Raw genomic sequence first — 22,549 nt, forward strand, 5'->3', positions numbered from 1 at the left:
GAGATGTCTCCACCAGCTTTGATTCTCTGGCATAGAGTATGAGACCAAGATATTAACTTAGTAAAACTACATCAAATAATTGTTTGCTAAATATATTAATCTGGAATTTTTAGGATCTAGAGATGTTTTCTTTTCCTTTATGCCCCTTTTCTTTCATTTATAGATATCCTTCAGGTTTTAACTTAAGTTCTACTCTTTTCTAATAGTTCCTGATCAACCAAGTTCATCTATTCCCCCGTTTCTCAGCTTTTCCTAACATTTATACCTCAAAACACTTGATTTGCTTATTTGTTACATATTAATTCATACACTAGCTCTTTCATATGTATAAATATTGTCTACTTTAAACTTGAGTGATGAGAAACCAAGGAATGTATCTCATGATTTTTATGTATAATTTTGTCTGTTCTTCTTTTAGGCAACTTAGAACTAACAACATTGTATCATATAGTTATTTATACAATTACAAATCTTTCCTTGAGGCTAGATGAATATATATTTCACAGTTAACCCACAGACTTAGCAGTTACTGGCCAAAGCAAATACTTGAAATATACATGCTTATTAAGTGAATGAATACCTTTAAGGATGTCATAGTTTTGTCCCTTTCCATCCATAAGTGAATGGCAGAGTGAAGGGACAAAGATAAGAATACCAGGTTCCAAAACACCTGGCTATTGAGAGTCTATGACACTCAAAGACAGGGACTTGGGCGACAATATGGTTATAACAAGTTGATCCTAGTCACAGCATACAAGGTTTACAAATCCAGGTATATTGGGCAGAAACTGAATAGTAAGCTTGGTCTACTTAAGTCAAGAAATAAGCAAAGCTTCTAGTAGCTGTCAAAACTTTCATTTCTAATATAAAACTTTCAGCCACCATGAGCAAAGTCTTTAGAGGATTCTGCTGATTTAATGCTTAAATCTAGCTATTACTGCTACCCTACATATTTCCTCATCATGTCTTCTAAACCTTGGACTAAGGATCATTTCTCTTTATCTGTTCCTTGATAAAAGTCTTTCCCTAGTATCTTGGAAACCCTCTTGCCTTGCTTCCATGCTTAATGCGATGCCTGTATAGAACCATAAATAACTACTAGCCTATAACACTAGTACCTGGAAAAACAGTGACCACAAAATTAGTTTTTAACAACTTATTTCTCATTATTAACCTGAAGAAAGTTATTTAGTGAGTATCTGACCAACAGTATTATTTAATTATTTGTTCATGAATTGGAAGTAGCATTCCAAAGATATAAACTGAGCTCAAAGTAGAGTATTTGGGGATCAAAAGCAGCAATGGACACACAAATACTGAGAGCTTACTCACATAGAGAGCCAGTAACTAGGGATTGTAATAAACTATGAGTTCAAAATAAGTCATGAATATAAGGTATTCATCCTTTTCGATGACATAGCAGTAGGGTGCCTTTAAAAACTAGAAACTAACAAAAAAAAAAGAAAAAGAAAAAGAAACTTTAAACCAGGATATTTTCCCAGTTTCTTAGCCTCGTAACTCTGTACTTTGATCATCCTAGGGCCTCATCCCACAAATCACTAATTCCCACCTACCACCCATCTTCCCTTCATCTCTTCATTGACCAAAACTACTCTTTTTTTTTTTTAATTGAACCTACTCTTGATCACTTTACTTTGGTTAGCCGTTTCACCTTCTGACAATGGCACGAGCACTGTAAGTTATCAGAGTGAAGAAGAGGGCACTCTACCACTCTAAAGTTATTCTTTAAGCAAGTTTCAATGTGTCCTCAGTGATCATAAATAGCATGATTTTGTCAACTAAACACTTATCATTCATAAATCCAAACTGGAGTTATGTATTTTTATACCTGACTACTCTTCAGTCTAGTGATGAACTTTTGCTCTTTCCTGCTTATTTTTCAATCTACTATATTGGAATCGGGGACTTTGTATTATTCCTCTTCATATCCCTATTGTCTGGTATTGGGTTTGGTGCATAATAGGTGCTCAAATATTGACTACAGCTGGACCTCTGACACGACTTCCTGGTATACAAATCTGATTATAGGCTGATCATTAATACCACAGGGTCTATAATTTTGTTATATTTCAAATGGACATATTTTGTTTGCTTGTTTTTCTCTAAATTCAATGCCTAATGCTTCTGCATATTTAAATTCACAAGCTTGGCATTTTACCATAATTGGTAACATATAGATTTTATACAGTATTCTTTTCCCCCAGGCAATTATACATAGGTTAAATAAGAATAACAATGGATAAAAATAATAGCTCCAGCACTGGAGGGCAAAGAAATGTCACTTTATAATTACCATTTTGTCTTGATGTTACATCAAATGTCTACCACAAACAGAAAATTTTCTTAGTCATATGATAATTTTATTTGAACAGGCAACAATGAATTTTCCAGGGAAACCTTGCTAAAAATGTTTCAAGGTCTAAACAAGTGGAAAATGATTTTCTCATGTCTGTAAGCTTATAAATGTTCTAGGTTATTATAACACCCTATTTATATTATACCATATCATATCACATATATCGTGCATATATTATATTAGGAGCTCTTTCTTTCTTTTGTTTTTCTCAACACTTCAGAAACCTGTGTCGAGAGGGAGAGGATGCAGCCCATGAATAGCAATGAGAAAACCTGTTTCTAACTAAGTTCTAACCTCATGCTCCCCTATAAAAAGCAGGTTGGTGAACGAACATAAATTATCTGTTCTTCTGGATTAAAAGACTGTATCTTTAATTTAAGTGAAGACCACATATCCCAGCCTGGGCCACAGGTACCAAGCCAGGAAATATCTAAGCCATACATGTTTAAATGTGATATGAAGTACATCATAAGTGAAATGGACTCTGTGGTTTATGAGGAAACAGCTCATTTACATACCAAAGAAACCCTCAGAATCCTAAATTTCATGTGCTTTTGACAGCTTGACTTCAGGCACAGAGATGTGGAGATGTTTGATGTTTAGAGAGCATAACTTGTACAGAGAGAAGCAGGACTTTATTCATTACACATTTGCCAACGATATTCTTTTCAACTTCCTTTGAAGATGGAAAATACTATCTTTTTGGACCAGAAAGTTCATCTATCTCTGCTTAACCCTCACTCGGGGCAATATGTGTTCATGTGACACCCAAATAAGCACTTCCTCTCAGAAATTATTCATGGCACTCTGATTCTTCAGAGAAAAAGGGAATTAGGGAAAGCAAAACTTAACTTGGCTGGATTTTCCCAGAACTTCGGGTTGTACAGAAACTAAACTCCATAAGCTTGGAATTATTGTGTTATGTTAATGCATGGTTTTCTGATGAAGGTTTTCCCCCTAATTTGCTCTTTTTAGATGTGTTACTTTAAATAGTCTGCATTTTAGAAATATATTAAACATTTCTCCAAAGTGTTTCTTTTTATTTGATGGAAGAAAATAAGAGAATAATGATTTCAACTCCATAACTGTAAAACCAAAAACCTAACTGGAAAATCTTAACCACCCATGTATGCATGCTCTTTTCAAATTGATATATTCAAACCAAAGGTCAATATAGACCACTTTAAAATTGCTTAGTTGCACTGTTTTATGTTTCTCTCATATTAAATATTGTTAACTGATTAAAAATTAATGCAAACAGCACTGAAGTCTCCAAGGATGCCTAAGCCTTTAGAATAATAGCTGAATAGGCTCAATTCATTTTTGTATGGTAAAAGCAGCAAGGTTTTTAAATTATAGTCACAATGATGACCAAAAACAAATAGGAAAAAATTAAGCATTTAATCTGACAAGCATAACATCTTCCATGGGTACTGTGTGCTTAAAATGTGGTAGGGGGGAAAAAAAGAGTAACTATTACAAATCATTATAAAAGCTACAACAAAAAGCTTCTTAATGGAATCCAGCAAAGGTTGATACTAAAAAAATGCATTTTCTGTTCTCTTTCACTGTAGATTTTGCAGCATAGATGCTTTGCACAATTTTTAAATAGGTACGTAAATATAATTTATCAAGAAGCAGGATCTTGTAAAAAGTTGAAAGCATTCTTCTGGCCCTATTACTCGGTCTCCTATGAGGTTCCTCATCCCAACCCAACCCCCCACTACACCTCCCAACCCACCCCCACGCCAGACAACTATGGTTGAAGAGAAGAGTTGGTGCTCAAACCCACATTTCTGACCTCACTCCACACAATTTGTACTCTCTCACGCTGCTTTTAATTATTTTAAAGCTGCCTTCTCCGAACTCTACACTACCTTTTCTCTCTGATTTTCAATGAATTATGTCACCCTCTGTTTTTCACAGTCTGCTTTTCTTCTCTTTTTCTAAATTCAACTTGAGCAGGAAAGAAGATTGAGAAATTTTAGAATCAGACTGATCAGATTTCTGTGATATCTGCCTCTCAGCGTTTCTGTGATATTTTAATAAGATAATCATATAAGACTTCGTCCTTAATACCCTATCAATAAATATGACATTCCCTACCATAGCATTTTTTTAGAACTATTCTTCCTTGCCTCATGTTGACTTCGTGGGTTTTTTATTTCTTTTCAAGTTTTCACATGGACCATTTCAAAAAATGATCAGTTACTAATTAAGATGTCTAATTAATGTCACTAATAATTTTGAGAAATGAAATGAAACTAACCTCCAAATCTCATTATATTTTTAAAAAGTTTTTATTTCCGGGGGCCTGGGTGGTTCAGTTGGTTAGTCATATACCTTCAGCTCAAAACATGATTCTGTGTCCTGGGATCGAGCCCCACATTGGGCTCCTTGCTCAGCAGGAGTCTGCTTCTCCCTTTCCCTGCTGCTCCCCCTGCTTGTACTCTCCCTCTCTCTCTCTCTGTCAAATAAGTAAATAAAATCTTTTAGAAAAATCATTATTTCCTTTCCTTTTTTTTTTAAATTTAAACCTTATTTTATTTTTTCAGTGTTCCGAGTTTCATTGTTTATACATCACACCCAGTGCTCCATGCAATACGTGCCCTCCTTAATACCCACCACCAGGCTCACCTAACCCCCCCACCCATCTCCCCTCCAAAACCCTCAGTTTGTTTCTCAGAGTCCACAGTCTCTCATGGTTTGTCTTCCCCTCCAATTTCCCCCAAGTCCCTTCTCCTCTCCTTCTCCCAATATCCTCCTTGTTATTCCTTATGCTCCACAAGTAAGTGAGACCGTATGATAATTGACTCTCTTTGCTTGACTTATTTCACTCAGCATAGTCTCCTCCAGTCCCGTCCATTATTTCCTTTTCTGCTGTTACAAATGTCATGCTCATTTCTGGGCCTCTCTGTCTAATGCAAGCATATTTGGTTTCTGTTCCAATAACAGATTATTAATTTAAGCAATAATTTGCACTTACAAATAAATTTGATGGTCAGTGAATTCACGGACCCATATATATATTATAAAAACTTTTTACTAAAATTTACAAAAATTTTTACTAAAAACATCAGCTTTGTGTTTTTTTTTCCCCTGGCTCCTTACTAAGGGGAGGCTTCAGTATTCCCAAAAGTGGACAGAATATTATAATAAAACCCTGTGTACCCATCATCAGTCCAGGTATAATCAAGTCATGACCAGTCCAATGCTACATACACCACATTGATATTTCTCTCTGGCATACTATTTACTAACAAGTTTAAAACATTTTATCAATTCATCCATATATATTTGAGTATGTATCTCCAAATTATATAAGTATTTTTAAAACATAGCCACAATACAGTCATCCTGCTAAGGATAAAGTAATTTATTATCATCTGACATTCAAAGGGTGTCAAATTTTCAATTATTTCACTGAGATTTTTAAGTTTCTCTGAATCATGATCTAATAATTTTATACATTATGAGGAGTTGCTATATATACATACATTTAACCTATAGGTTTCCTTGGCATCTCTTTTTGTTTCCGGTAACTTCTTTGAAGGCACTGAGTTGTTTGTACCATAGGGTTTCCCATAGCCTGGATTTTGCTGATTGCATGCTACAGTGTAGTTTTTAGCATATTCTTCATCCATCTATTTCTTGAAAATTGGAGCCTGTGTTCCTTTCATGCTTTTTTGTTTGTTTGTTTCTATTTGTGTATTCTTTTTTACTTTTTTATTTTTTGCTTTTTGTTTTTGATTCAGAAGAGTTAGTTCTAGCTATCGTTTTAATGGTTGGTTAGGCTTTAGGTTATATTTTGTAAAGAGTTTGCCTTTTTGTGGCTTCCAGACTTTTATTTATGGGTCTTCACTTTGTCTCCTAGTGCTGCATAAAAAAATCAAACAAACAAACAAAAAACAATCTTCTCCTTAAACAACTGGTGCACAAGTCTTTTCATTTATCTGTGCCTCTTCAGATAAATAAAGTATAATAAATATAAATAAAGAAGTATATTTGCCTTCTCCAAATATACTATCTTGTCAATGTCAATTTTTTTAAAAATGTGTTCATGGAAATAAAAATAATGTTCTAGATGTGGTGTATTGCTTCTTCTTGAACAGGAGAACATAATTTGGAAGTGATTAGGGCTTGAACCTAATGCTTCATCCTCTTCCTTCTCCTCCCAACCCAAATCATCTTGACCTGGGCCAGAATAACCACTTAGTTTTGGCAAGATAGACACAAATATGTAGGCTGGATCTCCTCCTTCTCTGAATTTACCATCTGTTGCTCTAGATGACATAACTTGTGTGCATAGTTAATTAGCTTGGCTGTGAATCCTCACTCTTTTTTTGTGAGAGCAACAATTGGTGTTCATTTGCTATACAGTCTGTTGAAACAGTGCATTGTATAAAATAAATTACCATTTTTGCTCTAAATTTTGAATGTCAAATCCTTCCACAGGTTTGTTACAGAGCAGTAAAAAACGGTTGAGCTAATAGTGAGGAAACAATCCCATATATGGTATGATAAAACCTTCTCCTGAATCCTGAAGTTATGTAATAGTTTAGAAGTTGAGAGTTTGACCTAAGTTCTAATTTTTAAAAAAAGAATTTCCTTAACTAAGTGTTCTAGTAAATTATAAGTTAATTATATGTAGGATCTCTGCCAACTTGAATCTATTATGTAGAAATTTGTACTCCCATATATTTTGGAGATCCTTGAACCCAGAGAACACAGTTACATAGATGTTATTGTAAAGCATAATTTTACTCTATATTAGTTACCTTGGCAATTTGAAAAAAAATCACATATTTTATCAGCTTTTTAAAAAGTCTCTTCTTTCAACAAAGCTATTAAGAATTAACTAGACTTTAAAAAAAATAATTAACTATCAAAATGACTCCAAAGGTATTTTGCATAGGGCTGTACATTGTCAAATCAATGCTGGTTTGGTGGTTGCAAGTTCACATGAAACTCATAAGGGGAGCTGACTTTGGCACTTGTCTAGGAACAACAGCCTCTGGAAAGGCTATTTACAGTCCTAAACCTTAGCACTCTTTGAGTTTGATCCAGTCTGTGGCCTGATCCAACCTACTCAGTCTGGCATGGGTCAAATCAGAACAGTGGCCTACCATAAGCCCCCATCAACCTCTGAAGTAACAGCAGGCTAACTATTAGTCTCACATAGGAAGGAGAAGTGGTCAGCATGACTCAGGTGGAGATCTGGATGTGAATCCTAGCTATACCATATACAGCTCTGTGAATTCAGGCAAATCCCTAACCTCTCTCAACCTCAAGTTCCTATTCCATAAATAGCAATGATAAAAGTATCTATCTCATTCAGCTGTCTTGATCATATAACAAACTTCATACAGTGCTTGACATTTAATGTCTTCTCAATATATGTGAATTGTTATTATTATTACTTTTTAGATTCCTTTTTTCATTATTATGTTCAAATTAGCCAACATATAGTACATCATGTGTTCTTGATGTAAATTGTTATTATAATTGTCATTATGATTATCTTTATGAATTCATCATGGCCAGAATCAATGATATTATTTCTCTAAAATCCTTTGGCTTTCAATTCAGTCCTAGTTCTACTTCATCTATGGCTCTGGACCTGAAACACAATTCCATACTTAGCATTACTTCTTTTATTCTGTCAGATGATGTAGTCTGGCTTGGTAAATGCACGTGATCTATGTGAAGAACTTGCTAAGGTTTATCAATGTGTACTGCTTTATAGTTGAATAAGTGCTAAGAGAAGCCACAGTAGACATGAATTATATCTTCCGACTTCCTTTAATTATCAACAACCATGGTAGACTCATTTAATCTGTATGAACCTCAGTTTTCCAAAAATGGAGTCCAGGACAGCGGACTAGAGCTCTCTAATGGTCTATTCTAGCTCTGTCTTTCATAATTGCTATACAGCGTTTGCTTGCTTTGTGATAAATGGAGGGGAAGAGTCATCAGTAGATGTCACAGGCTATGAATGTAGGAATTACATTTTCATAATGTTCCCCAAAGTGGTGGCAAAAGAAATACGGCAGGTGAGAGGAAAGAGTATAACATGTACAAAATGCTAAGGGAATACCATGTACGAAAGCTCTGTACAAAAACACACCCCTTACAAAAGACTGAAAGAAGCCTATTGCAACTGGGACACAAAAAGTGAGAATCACGAAGACAAAATGAAAAGTGTGTAGGAGAGAAGTGTTCCAGAAGCTCTGGATAACCTCAGAGAATGACTGAAGTGCTAGCCTTAAGAATTCTTAGTTGGCAGTTTAATTTTCATTTGAGAAATATGATTAATAAATCATTCCCAAAAAGGAAAAAAAGTATATAATTGATGTTCAGATGATATAGATCCTATGAACTGCAAAGGCCAGGGAGCAGGAAATGACCCTCACTAGCTGGTTTTTACACTTTATTACTAATTCAATTATTCTTATGGGAGACTCCAAGAGGTCTTCCAAGAATCCTTTAGATGCTCCATTGGAAGAAGAGAGAAATAAAAGTTCTGTTTCATAACGAAGAATTCTCCTGTAAAAAAGTTTTATGAATCAAGTGCCAAGTTCTACAGAGAATAATCCATAGGCAAACCAAACATGATTTGATCATGACCTCCTGAATCAGCTGGATGCCCACACCCCACACCCACAGGGAGGGAAACACATTCATAGGTATCTTGCTAACTTGTGCAGGGCTAAGCAAGCAGCTATTATAGGTAGCTCTCTTTAAGACAAAATAAAGGCCACATGACACAGAATATCTAAGGAATAGGAAAAAATGCTATTTATATTTAGTTAGCAAATTCTGAACTAAAATTGGTAAAGAGTAAACCTGATATCCTCTTACAGGAAAGAAATAACACAAACTAGTTCTAACCTTGGCAATGCCATAGTCTTGAGCAAGTCACTGAACATCGGAGTTACAGTTTCTATTTCTGCAAAATGGAGATAATAATGCCGGCCTAATTGAATTGTATGAGGTTTATATAAATAAATAGCACAAAGTCCTGAGCAAAATACCTGATATACAGAAATCTCCCAGTAATTGTTTTTATCAATTTGGTGTGCCAGACTAAATTTCTCAGTGGAAAGTACAAGTAAGACATTTCTCCTTATAAATATTGACTGAAAATCTCCAACTCTAAAATCACTGTGTGTCCATACTAATGTCTATGCAAAGAGCCAAAACCGCACATTCTATTTTTCAGTTGTCTAATTAAAAACAAACCAGAGCAGCATTCAACTTGGAAGCTGATGAGAGCACCACCTGTCTGATTTTCTTACAGCTGTCAGAAGCAAATTTTAGATCCACCTCCCAGATTTTTACCCTAACTAGAACTGGATTGTGTCTGTATTCAAAATGCTTTAGTTGTTTAAAGGGTTTTTCATTCTAAGAAATATACATATATATTTTATATATGTATATATAGATGAAACAATTGGTACCATAATCAAGTAATAAAAAAATTATGTTTTAGTTATGGCATAAACCTTTTCAGAGGAAGCATTGAAACAAAATATTTAATAGAAACATAGAGTTCATCATATAGAGAGATGGGTGTGTGAAAAGAATCAGAATTTGAATTGATTTATTTTAAAATCATATTGGTCAACACTTTGTGCATTTCCAACTTTATCTCTATAAATCTACCAATAGTAAAATATTCACAAATTTTGTGGGAGTACTTACAACTTAAATCTTATGTATGTGTGTGTGTGCATATTTATACACTGAAGTTAGAAGGAAAAACAAATTTAAAATCTCCATTTAAAAATATCATAAGGTAAAAATGCTCAAAATCATTTTTCTACATTTAAACATTAAATGCAACATTTTAAATTCATTGTGGTCTTTATCCTTGCAAGTCTTGTAATTTTTGCAAGGTAAGATATCAGTTATAACCTTACATGACCATAACTATTTATAGAGGTGTAGGTGACAACTGGTAGCTACTGGGGCCTTTGGAATAGCACAGAAGAGTTTCCCCATGCAAAATTTCAGAGAAGCCCCTTCTCTCCCCCAACACACAGATCTGTCAGCCTCTCCACTCCCAAATCCACTTCTTCAATCCGTATACAATCATTGATCAAGACAAGTATCTAAAAGCAACAATTAAGTGGACACCTTGAAGGTCAATGTCACTGTCGATTTCTACCTTTTCTTTTTCTTAATTGGTACTATTGGAAAATGGTAGCAGTACCTTCAGCAGTGATCTCAGTCATGGTGGTTGGAGAAAGGAAAGGCAGGCGAAAAGTTCCGGTCAAGTGGCACTTTGCAGAATACTTTAGAATTCGAGAACTCTGATAGGGGGCTCTGTGTGAAAAACGTGAGGGCTCTTCGTTTTCCTGGCTGTTTCTGCTGCCCCTTTGTTGTCCTGTTGAACTTCGTCTCTTCTCTGCAGAGTTCTCCCCCTGGAAACAACCTGAGCCCTTTCCAAGCAGCACTTGTGGCTCAGGCAGAAGTATCAGCTTCGAACAAAAATAGCCTCATCTCCCTAGGACTCTTCAGCACTTTTTTTTTTTTTTTTTTTTTTTGGCACTCTAGGGGAACACACATACACACACACACCCCAGCTCTTCAGCCCCAAAGAAAGCTAAGGAAACAACAACAACAACAACAACAAAAATAACTAAAAAGTACTGCCTACGCCCCCGCAGTTTCCCTAAGATAATTACAGACCTTGGGGTCTATGTCAGAAAACATGAACTAAAGAGTTGAAAGTAATCTTATCTGCGATAGCTCAGATGTATTCTTAGTGCCCTTAATGCTCAGAACATTCTTCTTTCCTTATTTGGTGTGGGGAGGGTCCTGCAATGTCTACCAGAGGCAAAGGGGAGGGCAGTCTTCAGTCATTTTCTCCAGGTTGGTTCCCTGGGAGTCTAAATCCACTTAACAGGTGTAGTTATTTACTCAGGGCCATGACTTGAAGTTGCAACTATTAAAACCTGAGGCTTCCTTGTAGGGAAGATTTTGGGGTGCTGGGTGGCGCAGTGGGTTAAGCCTCTGCCTTCGGCTCAGGTCATGATCCCAGGGTCCTGGGATCAAGCCCCACATCAGGCTCTCTGCTCAGCAGGGAGCCTGCTTCCCTTCCTCTCTCTCTGCCTGCCTCTCTGCCTACTTGTGATCTGTCTCCCAAATAAATAAATAAAATCTTAAAAAAAAAAAGAAGAAGAAGAAGAAGATTTAAAAAAAAAAAAAAAAAAAAAAGATTTTCCAAACACTGGCCAGTAAGAAATATGTAATGTGAGGTTATAGTGACACTTGAGAACTGATGAATTACCAAATCTTTTTATTCTCTTTCACACCTGACTGAAAACAAAATATCTGAATTTATCTATGCAGTGAAAGAGAGGGGAGGTGACATAAAGCTTAGAAATCTACAGCCAGCATTGTAGTAAAAGAGGTCAATTTTCCCTTTCTCAATTTCAAGAAAATTAAAGAAAAAGGATCATAGCAGCTAATGATTAACCAAAGGGGTTGGACTGATTAGCACTTCACCTCCCTACTCCCAGACAGGTGTTAATGAGCAGAGAAATATTCAATGGTTAGTGGTAGGAAGGGGAAGGAGAATCAAAGGGCATTGAGAATCACAAACTGCAGCCAATTTGAATAATCAAGTGGTGACTACACTTATCTTTTATTTTATTCTCATAGTCAACCTAATACATGTTTGTAGTTTCAACTTCTAGCCTTAACTTGCTGCCTTTGGTTGTCATAATCTCTTTGATTTGTACGGTACTTCAGAGATCACAAAGGCAAGTCATGTATGTTGTTTTAATTTGGGGGACTCAGAAGAACGTTACAACAGCTATTTCCATAGAAAACGACACACCCTCTACCCCATGTCAGCACTTTTGTATTTGCTGCTTCAATTCCTCCCACCACAGGAAGTGTTCATATACACCTAGGACTAAGTCTAGAAGCTTTTGACTCTGAGTCTGATACCTTTCCCGAGAAGAGAGACACTGTGGCAGACTATACCATTTACAGATAATGGGGAACACTAAGGAAGAGGTCACCTGCAGATGGAAAGATGCAGACTCCTGGAAGCATGCTCCTGGCACACTGGTTGGTGCCTGCTTTCTAAGATGGGGGGAGGGAGCCTAAAAGCAGAGTTCTCTTCAGCTCACCTCCAAAGGCATCTCTGTTCAATATTGTCATGTTGCTTCCAAATTTGAGAAAAATAGTATTTCCCAACTCCATTTGTCAGTCAGTCACTCTCATAGTCTCTCACTGTAGTTAACTGAAAAACAAAAACAAAACAAAATTCCTGTATGTAATTCACTAAGAATTTACACGGGTCAGTGTCTAAATAAAATTAGCTATCTTAGAGCAGGAATAAATCACAATTACAAACTCCTACTTAATAAGAAGTTGAAATAAGAATATAGAGCAAGAATACTAAATTCCTAGTGATTTATGTTGTTCTTAAACCCCCAATCACTGATTTTGTGCTATATATACTAGATGAAGAAGAGTTAAAAAATATTTTTTTAGCAAATAAACATGTGTGCAAGATAGTAAGTTTGTTTTTTTTTTTTTTTTTTTTAGTTATTAGAAAATTTTTATTTTATTTTTTTTCCATTGTATTTATTTATTTATTTTTTTTTTCAGCATAACAGTATTCATTATTTTTGCACCACACCCAGTGCTCCATGCAATCCGTGCCCTCTACAATACCCACCACCTGGTGCCCCCAACCTCCCACCCCCCACCCCTTCAAAATTCTCAGATCGTTTTTCAGAGTCCATAGTCTCTCATGGTTCACCTCCCCTTCCAATTTCCCTCAACTCCCTTCTCCTCTCCATCTCCCCTTGTCCTCCATGCTATTTGTTATGCTCCACAAATAAGTGAAACCATATGATAATTGACTCTCTCTGCTTGACTTATTTCACTCAGCATAATCTCTTCCAGTCCCGTCCATGTTGCTACAAAACTTGGGGATTCATCCTTTCTTTCTTTCTTTCTTTCTTTCTTTTTTTTTTTTTTTTTTACAGCTTTATAAACATATATTTTTATCCCCAGGGGTACAGGTCTGCGAATCGCCAGGTTTACACACTTCACAACACTCACCATAGCACATACCCTCCCCAATATCCATAACCCCACCCCTCTCTCCCGACCCCCCTCCCCCCAGCAACCCTCAGTTTGTTTTGTGAGATTAAGAGTCACTTATGGTTTGTCTCCCTCCCAATCCCATCTTGTTTCATTTACTCTTCTCCTACCCCCTTGACCCCCCATGTTGCATCTCCTCTCCCTCATATCAGGGAGATCATATGATAGTTGTCTTTCTCCGATTGACTTATTTCGCTAAGCATGATACCCTCTAGTTCCATCCACGTCGTCGCAAATGGCAAGATTTCATTTCTTTTGATGTCTACAATAGCCAAACTATGGAAAGAACCTAGATGTCCATCTACAGACGAATGGATAAAGAAGATGTGGTATATATACACAATGGAAGATAGTAAGTTTTTTAAATCTGTTGGATGAGTTGATGAATCTTATTAGACATCAGGAACCAGTACATTTCTCATTTTGAAAAGTTATTACAACTTTCAAATTATGTGAAACCAAATTAATGACATATACCTTTCAGTTTAACTGGAACTCTTGGAAGCTTTCCTAAACCAAGTAACTAACATTTTTCTAAAGGTATATACCCCATTTTTCAGGACACTCATAGAATAAAACATTACAAACAATATATTTGCCTTTCTTTAACTTTTTTTTTGCCTTTCTTCACTTGTAAGAGGTTTTCATCTTAAAGAGATCTTACAAGTTCATTGGGCTCTCTCCTCTTTTATTTTTTTTAAGATTTATTTATTTATCTGAGAAAGGGAAAGAGTGGGGAAAGAGGCACAGGGAGAAAGAATCCTGAAGCAGATTCCCTGTTGAGGGCAGAGCCCAGACACAGAACTGATCTCAGAAGCCTAAGATCATGACCTGAGCCCAAACCAAGAGTTGGCTGCTTAACCAACTGAGTCACCCAGGCAACCTTCATTGGGCTTGTTCAATATAATCTGAGAAGTGGTGGCTCTCTCTTCTTAGTAATAGCTTCCTGGATTGGCATAGGTAGATATGTTATGCATACAGGAATAACTGTCCTGATGCATTATTAACTGATGGGTCTTTATAAGTCAATGGTAAACCCTGAAAGTTTATTCTCCTACTAAATGTTCCATTTAGTCCAAGCTGCCTCTCCAACTTATTTATATTGGTCATTGCCCCTTGTGATTTTCACTCAATATTCTAAATATTCAAATTAGTAGACAAAACTATTCTTCTTTAGAACAATGTTTTTAAAAAATCTTGTAGCTCTGTCAGCTCTTACTATAAACTAGCAATCACTAAGACCTATATTGCACTTGACTATGGAAGAAGATATTTTTATTGAATTTCAGAATTCGAAAAGATTCAGGAGACAACCTGAGGTTTTGATGATTTTAGGTTTCCAGCAAAAATATCATAAAATAAAACAAAATGAAATTAAAAAATCATTTTAAGACAATATTACATTATCTTGTTCTGTGCCAATGTATGTGTGTTTAATGAAGTAGTGAGAAGATATATATTTAGGAGATAATAGTTATTTACTACCAGTTACCTATTTCTCAAGCAAAAGAGGTATTTGAGAGAAAGCAGACTTTACAGTTACTTCTCAATATCTTCTATTTCTTAGGAGCACCTGGGTGGCTCAGTCGGTTAAGCATCTGTCTTTTGTTCACGTCATGGTTCCAGGGTCCTGGGATTGAGCCCCATATCGAGCTCTCTGTTGAGTGGAGAACCTGTTTCTCCCTCTCTGTCTGTCTACTGCTCCTCCTGCTTGTGCTCTCTCTGTCAAATAAATAAATAAAAAATAAAGATCTTCTATTTCTTAATATATGGATATGAAGAGCTTATAGGTGAATAAACTATACATGAATTGGTGACAAATTAAAATAAAACTTTGTACAATTTTTTAAAAAATATTGTACACTTAAAGCATAACTAAATCTGTGGGATACTTAATTTGGATCAAAGTGCTTTTTACTTGAATCCTAACATAATAACAGGTATAACTTTTATGTGAGCTTAAGTATTCATGTTCATTTTTTTTAAAGATTTTATTTATTTATTTGACAGACAGAGATCACAAGTAGGCAGAGAGGCAGGCAGAGAGAGAGAGAGAAGGAAGCAGGCTCCCCGCAGAGCAGAGAGCTGATGTGGGGCTCGATCCCAGGACCCTGGGATCATGACCTGAGCCGAAGGCAGAGGCTTTAACCCACTGAGCCACCCAGGCGCCCCTTCATGTTCATTTTAGTAAGAGACAAAGGTAAATAACCAACCAGAATGATTTTGGAAAAAAAGGCAGGGAGGTAGGGGACAGAACATTATAATGTAAGAAAATTTGATATTTGCGCCAGCAAAATGCAAGCTACTATTTCACTGCTTCGGTTGAAGTAGCTTACCAGGGGAAATAAACAAAAAAGAAATGCTTTACTTTTAGTTTCATAAGTGAAGAAAAACTTCACAAAAAGCAACCTAGATATAGAAAGAATAAATACTGGCCTTTTAAACCTTAGAAGAAAGAAATATAAAAGAAATTAGGAGCACTGAATGTGAACTTGAGAGCCATTGATTGTATTTACTTTCATCTGACCTTGAAATCCCATCACATGACCTAGAAAGTCCTCTGAAGCCCTCACTTGATAAACTTAATCTTCAGAATCACAAGAAAAGCCTCAATTGAACTATTAGTCCATTAATCTTACTTCGTCTCAGTGCTGCTGTTCACTTCATTTTAAATTATTTTGTGTTCTATTTTTGTCATGGAAATCTCATTCCATCCTCATTATTTTCTCGAAATGGCCTGTGCTCATTTCTTTAACCAAAGGTTGAAAGTCTTCCCATAGGTTTGGCTTACCATCTGATTATTTAGAAACTGTGTAATCCAGATCGGTTCAAATGACAGAAGGCATTCCAGTGCAATTAAACACTTTCCTCTCTTTAATTCTGACTCATGGGTAGCTGAGTCTCCAATATCAGGTTTCTTTCCTCACAGGCATTTGACATTGTCAAACATTGTCTCAGAAGTTTGCCTGAGTCAGTTCAGCCTTCAGTTAACAAAAGCAGCGGTTGCCCCTTCCTTCTCAGGGATTCTATTCTCTGAATTCCTGGCTTCTGTCCACTACCACGGTCCTCTTTACAAGGACCTGCCATATCCTGTAGTAGGTGGTCCTATGGAATCCATAATTTGGATTATTGTTTTCTGCTTCACTGTCAGTCATGTATGACCTTCAGTCTGTTGTCCTAGTTGTTGTTCAAAAGGAATTTTTTATTTATGCTTTTTAATTTTCTTATAAAAGCATAAGTAACTTTTTATTTTTTTTATCTTTTTTAAGATTTTATTTATTTATTTGACAGAGAGAGATCACAAGTAGGTAGAGAGGCAGGCAGAGAGAGAGGTGGGGACGCAGGCTCCCTGCCAAGCAGAAAGCCTGATGCAGTACTCGATCCCAGGAGCCTGAGATCACGACCTGAGCCAAAGGCAGAGGCTTAACCCACTGGGCCACCTAGGCACCCCATAAGTAACTTTTTAAATAAAGAATAGTATCTGCTGACTAGTTTTTAGATACAAATTTCTTTTCCTCTAAAAATAATTTAAATGAGCATTTCTATTTGCTAACTTGGCTAAAATTTACAACATCATCACCTTGATTGTTTTTTCATTTTGATGTTTTTTGATTATCAACAATGTAATCTCTTATATATGGTTTATCATTATTCCATACTAACTAGGGTCACTAACTTTCTGAACTTGGTTATAAATAAGGAAATAACTTGTACTCATTATTCCATTGTTCGATAAATAGGTATATTACCTCTTTACTCTGCCTTGGGCACTAAGCTAGGTTCTAGTGAGAGATACCAAGATGAGTAAGATGGGGATTTTGTCTTTGAGGAGCTCAGAGTCTAATAAGAGCATGGAAAAAGATAAACTGAACATTATAATGCAATGTGGTAAGACCTAGAATAGAATAAACTCTATGCATTGACACAGAAAGGGAGTTTTAATGCATTTGGAAAGGCTTTAAGAGGAGAGAAATACTGTCTTGAAGTATAAGAAATCATTTAAATAAATAGTAGATTGGGGACGTACATCTTAGGTAGAGGAAAAAGTAGGAAAAAAAACTCAGAAAAAAATACAAAAGTTTACACATAATGAACTTGAGATAGTTCAATAAGATTTGGTCACAGAGCACTTGGAAGGAACCTACAGAAGAAGAAACTGAGAATAAAGGAGAGTGAGATACTTGGATATTTTACTGGTGTTTGGCCTTAACTCTAATTTAGAATGACATTGAAGTATTTGTTTGTTTTTTTAAAGATCTTCTTTATTTATTTGAGTGAGAGAGAGACACACACACAGAGAAAGTGACAGAGAACACAAGCGGGGAGGAGAGGGAGAAGCAGGCTCCCCACTGATGCAGGCTTAATCCCAGAACCCTGGGATCATGCCTGAGCCTAAAGCAGATGTATAACTGACTGAGCCACTCAGGTTCCCCAACTTTGAAGTTTTTTAAGCAAAAATATGAAATGATCAAATTTACTATTTAGAAATACTGGATTCAGCAACAAAGTGATCATCACAGTTTCCTTAAGATAATTTCAGGGAGCCTTAGAAATAGAAGCCAGATTACAGAATGTGGGCAAATGAGAGATCATAAAATGAAATGAGAACCCAAACACGCTTCAAGGAAACTTACGTGAAAAGCAAAAGAGTGAGGTGATTAACAGAGGGAGATACAGGGTAAAGCAGAAGATATTTTTTAAAGATAAGACTCTTGATCATGTTTATTCTTTAAGGGAAGGGATACAGGAATGAGGTGATGTAGGAGAGAGAGAAAGGACAAGGAATGTAGAGAAAGCTTCAAGCAGATGGAAGGGTAAAATTAGAGCTCATGTGGAGAGTACTTTTACAAAGAAAACAAAAATTTAGTAAAGCAAAAATAATCAAGTTTGAGGCAAATATAGACAATTTTTGATTTGTGAAAGAGAAGAATTAGAGGATTTCATGCCTGATGGCATTATTTTCTCTAGGAGTCAATGTCATCAGTTGAGAAACAAAGGGCTAGAGGTTAAAATGACATCTTAAAGAGAGTCCTAAAGGTTTCAAAAAGTTGAAGAGGCAAGGAGAGAGGCAACTTCTTAAGAATTGCAAAGTTCAACTGAGAAACCTGCCGGGCTAAGAGATCATAGTTTATAGTAACGAATCCAGACATGTATTAGTTAGAATCATAAAAGGTAAAAACAAAATGAAGTCCAAATACACTTCTTAAACAAAATAAAAACTTATCCCTATCAGGATTACAGTCCAGGGAGGGGTTCTGGATTAGTGAACAGGTGTTTTTCATAGGGTCATTTAGAAAACCAGGAAAATGGCAGCTCTGCCATCTTTATATGGCTTCCATAGCCATGTCATTCTGTTCATTAGCACTCTAGCCTACAAAAAATCAAAAGCCTTCAAGGCTGTATGGGTCAAGGCAGGAAGAGACAGGGAGCACTGCTGTTTCTTTTCCAGGGGGTAACTTGCAAGAGGTAGAGCTGGGGCTGGCAGTGACATCCTGCTAAAACCTTCCCACTAGGAATGAAATCTCTGCATAAGACTATTATTGAGTTCTCCATAGCCCTGTTAATAGACTGGGCATTGGAACAGAAAAGTAGATGGTTGGACCATCTTCAAGAAAGTGCGGTCTTCAAGAAAAGTTTATCTAAACTTCAACCAATGCAAGGATACAGAAAGAGCAGTGCAGAGATGACTGTCTTAAAGAAAATGCATGATCTAAAAGTCTTTTATTTTAAGCGGTGTCTAAGAATTACAGTGCATATTTATAAATCAATCGTTTTGCATTCAGAATGTGGATTACCCTTAACTTCTAAACACGTGAAGAGTTGCAACACACTATGAATATTTATGTGACTGAATAACAAAGACATACCTACCAAGAATTAAAGCATTTCAAGCAACTGGATATGAGGGCATTTGACTTACATTTTTTTAAGCAGTTTTTAAGCATCTGTTTATCCAAATCTCTTCTCTGTGTGTGTGTGTGTCTCGTTTTACTCGGGGAGGGGAGCGTACAACCACCTGAATGTACCCCTGCAGAGTGTTTCATCAATTCAAATTAAAGATGTATTTTACAGTTGTCACTGATGTATGACTTTGAGAATATGAACTACTGTATAAATGTTAAATGTTCCCATCCTCATGAAAATCACATTTCACCTCAGAGCTGTGTCTGATTTTGCTATTCATTATTAATTTGAAGTCAGAGTTTTCCATTTTCAATATTATAATTAATTTGAATATTGTTAAATGTTGTCACAACTGGCAGATTGCCACTTTCCTTGACCTCCTAACATGTATCTGCTCTCATTTTAAATACTTGATTTTTATTCTTAATCTCCTTAAAAACAAAACAGAACCGTTTGCTCTGTCTCTAAAAATTCCATTTAACAAAATAGATCTGTTCCTCTTTCCTCACTCCTTACCCTTCTATTTAACAGGAGTTATTTTCTGTCTTACACGCCCCCGACAGTGTCAGCCTGACTACCTGAAAGCCAATGCATGTAGGATTTGCATTAGGAAAAAAGTATGTGTTTTGTCAACTTTACATCCCACACAGAAATTGTGGGCTCTAAGTTTAGAATAGAATTTCAAACCAATATAAGTGACACTTCATGATGGGAACAAATTGGTGGTGTGCAAGACCCTGGGGATTTAAATTCATGTTGTCTTGGCATGGTCAATAAGTAGAATAGATGGCTGGAATATAAAGAAGAGTGGTGAAACTACCTCCGTCCCAGAATGTATCACCCAGTAGGGAAGCCTGTTGTATACAAATCAAAGGCTCAGTATAATCATTTAGAAATGGAACTTGAGGGGCACCTGGGTGGCTCAGTGGGTTAAGCCTCTGCTTTCAGCTCAGGTCATGATCTCAGGGTCCTGGAATTGAGCCCCACATTGAGCTCTCTGCTCAGCGGGGAGCCTTCTTCCCTGACCCCCACCTCTCTCTGCCTGCCTCTCTGCCTACTTGTGATCTCTCTCTCTCTCCCTGTCAAATAAATAAATAAAATCTTAAAAAAAAAAAAAAGAAATGGAACTTGAAAGTTTTCTATTAAAAGGGCAAATAACATTTGGAATACGAGATTAGGTTAGTGATTGGATGGCACATACTCATCATAGTCACGAAAGTCACGTTCTCGAGGATAGCTCTTTGCAGAAACTACATCTTTCTCATAGCATTATCTCCCAAGAGCCTGGATATAGTCTTGAAACTCCAACACCACATTCTCTGCAGCCATTACAGTTTATCCTAGTTGGCCCTGATGATGAACTTAATTGCCATGAGCATGAGAAGGGAATCAGAAGGACAAACTGAAAGGGTTGTGATCCCACTGAAAGGACAAATTACCGGTATTTCCAATGCCAAACTTTAAGAACCTCTAAATTTGGTGTAGGGACTGCTGTTCCTCTGTGTTCATAAGTGCTCAGCATGATAATCTGCAGAGACAATCAATTCTGACAATTCACTATTTCATTGGAACTGTAAAAATCAGCAGTTACTTCAGCTGGTTCAAATTAGAAGGATCTATCATTTTGTTTTTGCTTTGGAAATGTTGTGGACCACAGACATGTTTGATTTAGTCACTGATTGCATTTACATTCTGCTGTAATGGATTAATCTAGCAGAATCATACTTTTTGTTTTTAACAGAAAGCTTAAAGGCAAAGGAAAGGATAAGACAAAAAATAAAATGTTATAAGAAAAAGATTATTAAGTGCCTACTCATTGGTAGGACATTTACTTCAAAGTGGAGTTGGTTCAGAAGTTTCTAGGACAGGTTCGTTTATAGTTTTAAAGATCTTAAACATAATTAAAGGCTAATTTTGTCATTTTATAGAGGAGAGAACTGAGAGTCAAGAAGGCTGGGTGACTTGCTCACATTTACATGAATTCTTATTAATTGAGGAGCCTGAACTTGAATCTAGCTGCTCTGACTTCTGGCCCACTGCTGTTTACATTTCTCCTTTACTGGGTTGTTTTTTTTTTTTTTTTTTTTCCTTTTACCCAGTCTTCCGATATTTGAACCAAAATCCCACTTATTATAAATTCCAATTCCCTTTTGTTATTCTGAATCCTAAAAAGAGGTGGATGATTTTACATATCTTGAAATCCAGGGATGTGAATAAATATTACCAGTACTTTCTCCATTTTTCAACTCCATTTTTATTGATATATTTTGCTTCATTATTTCCCACGTTATAGAGACACTTTCCATGTGGAGGGTCAAGTTACAAGCAGAGTTATAGATAACCCCATGTTCATTCAGATTGATCAAGATTATGACATCAGAAGAAAGAGAGAGCTGTCTGTTATCAATGTCTGTATATAAAAATTATAGAGATGACACTAACTGGAGCCCCCTCTTACATCTATGCACATCTCCCAATCAATCCCTGTGATCAGGAGACTAGGCCTATATTCACCTCCTCCTCAAAGGATGCAAACAAGAATCTTGTCACTTCATTTATCTCTGGATGATGAGCAATACTCTTGATCTAGTCTAGATAGATAGATAGATAGATAGACAGATAGACAGAGCTATATATTTATAATCCTGAGCCTAGAGCTAAGTAATGAATTTAAATAATCTACACTCATTCATATAATGATGACAAGAGAATAACACCTTTACAGTGAAGAAAAAGAAGTAATATGTGGTTGTCCCTGATCCAGAACATCATACACAGTTTGGGAAAGAACAAGGACTAATTTGTTATTTTCAGTTCTCTTGAAAAAAAGTACACAAGAATGCCACTGTCCCATCTTGAAATTACAGTCTCTGGTTGACAAAATCCTTAACCTTCTTCTCTGTATTTTCTTCACCTATGTGCTTTCCTGAGAATTGGTCATATCTTGAGGAGCTTTTTTGTCACACAGTCTGTCAAGCAGGGGCAGTATTTTCTCTTGTACCTCCAGGCCTGGAGTAATCTTGGGACATCCTTCTGATTTCTTATTATCTTTCCCAGAGGAGAAGTCTCCCTTTTCCAAAATGCGTGTATTTACTCTACTTCTTCTTCTCAATACCATCCTTTGACGCCAGTAAACTC

At 36.3% G+C, this 22,549-nt stretch overlaps 1 protein-coding gene across 3 annotated transcripts in view; it reads right to left on the reverse strand.

Annotated features, from left to right (window-relative positions):
• LOC125102961 (triadin-like) overlaps positions 1-11,104 on the reverse strand; it is a 225,679-nt gene extending 214,575 nt beyond the window's left edge. For 2 of the 3 annotated variants that reach the window (XM_047734647.1, XM_047734649.1), the window contains exon 1: positions 10,593-11,104. In XM_047734647.1, coding sequence (XP_047590603.1) covers positions 10,593-10,614 — 22 coding nt within the window. In that variant the 5' untranslated portion in view covers positions 10,615-11,104. The remainder of the gene's footprint in view (positions 1-10,592) is intronic. The other variant, XM_047734648.1, reaches the window with a different exon arrangement.
• Between the last annotated feature and the right edge of the window lie 11,445 nt (positions 11,105-22,549).

The sequence above is a fragment of the Lutra lutra genome, chromosome 6, assembly GCF_902655055.1.
Source record: "Lutra lutra chromosome 6, mLutLut1.2, whole genome shotgun sequence".
Taxonomy (NCBI): Eukaryota; Metazoa; Chordata; class Mammalia; order Carnivora; family Mustelidae; genus Lutra; species Lutra lutra.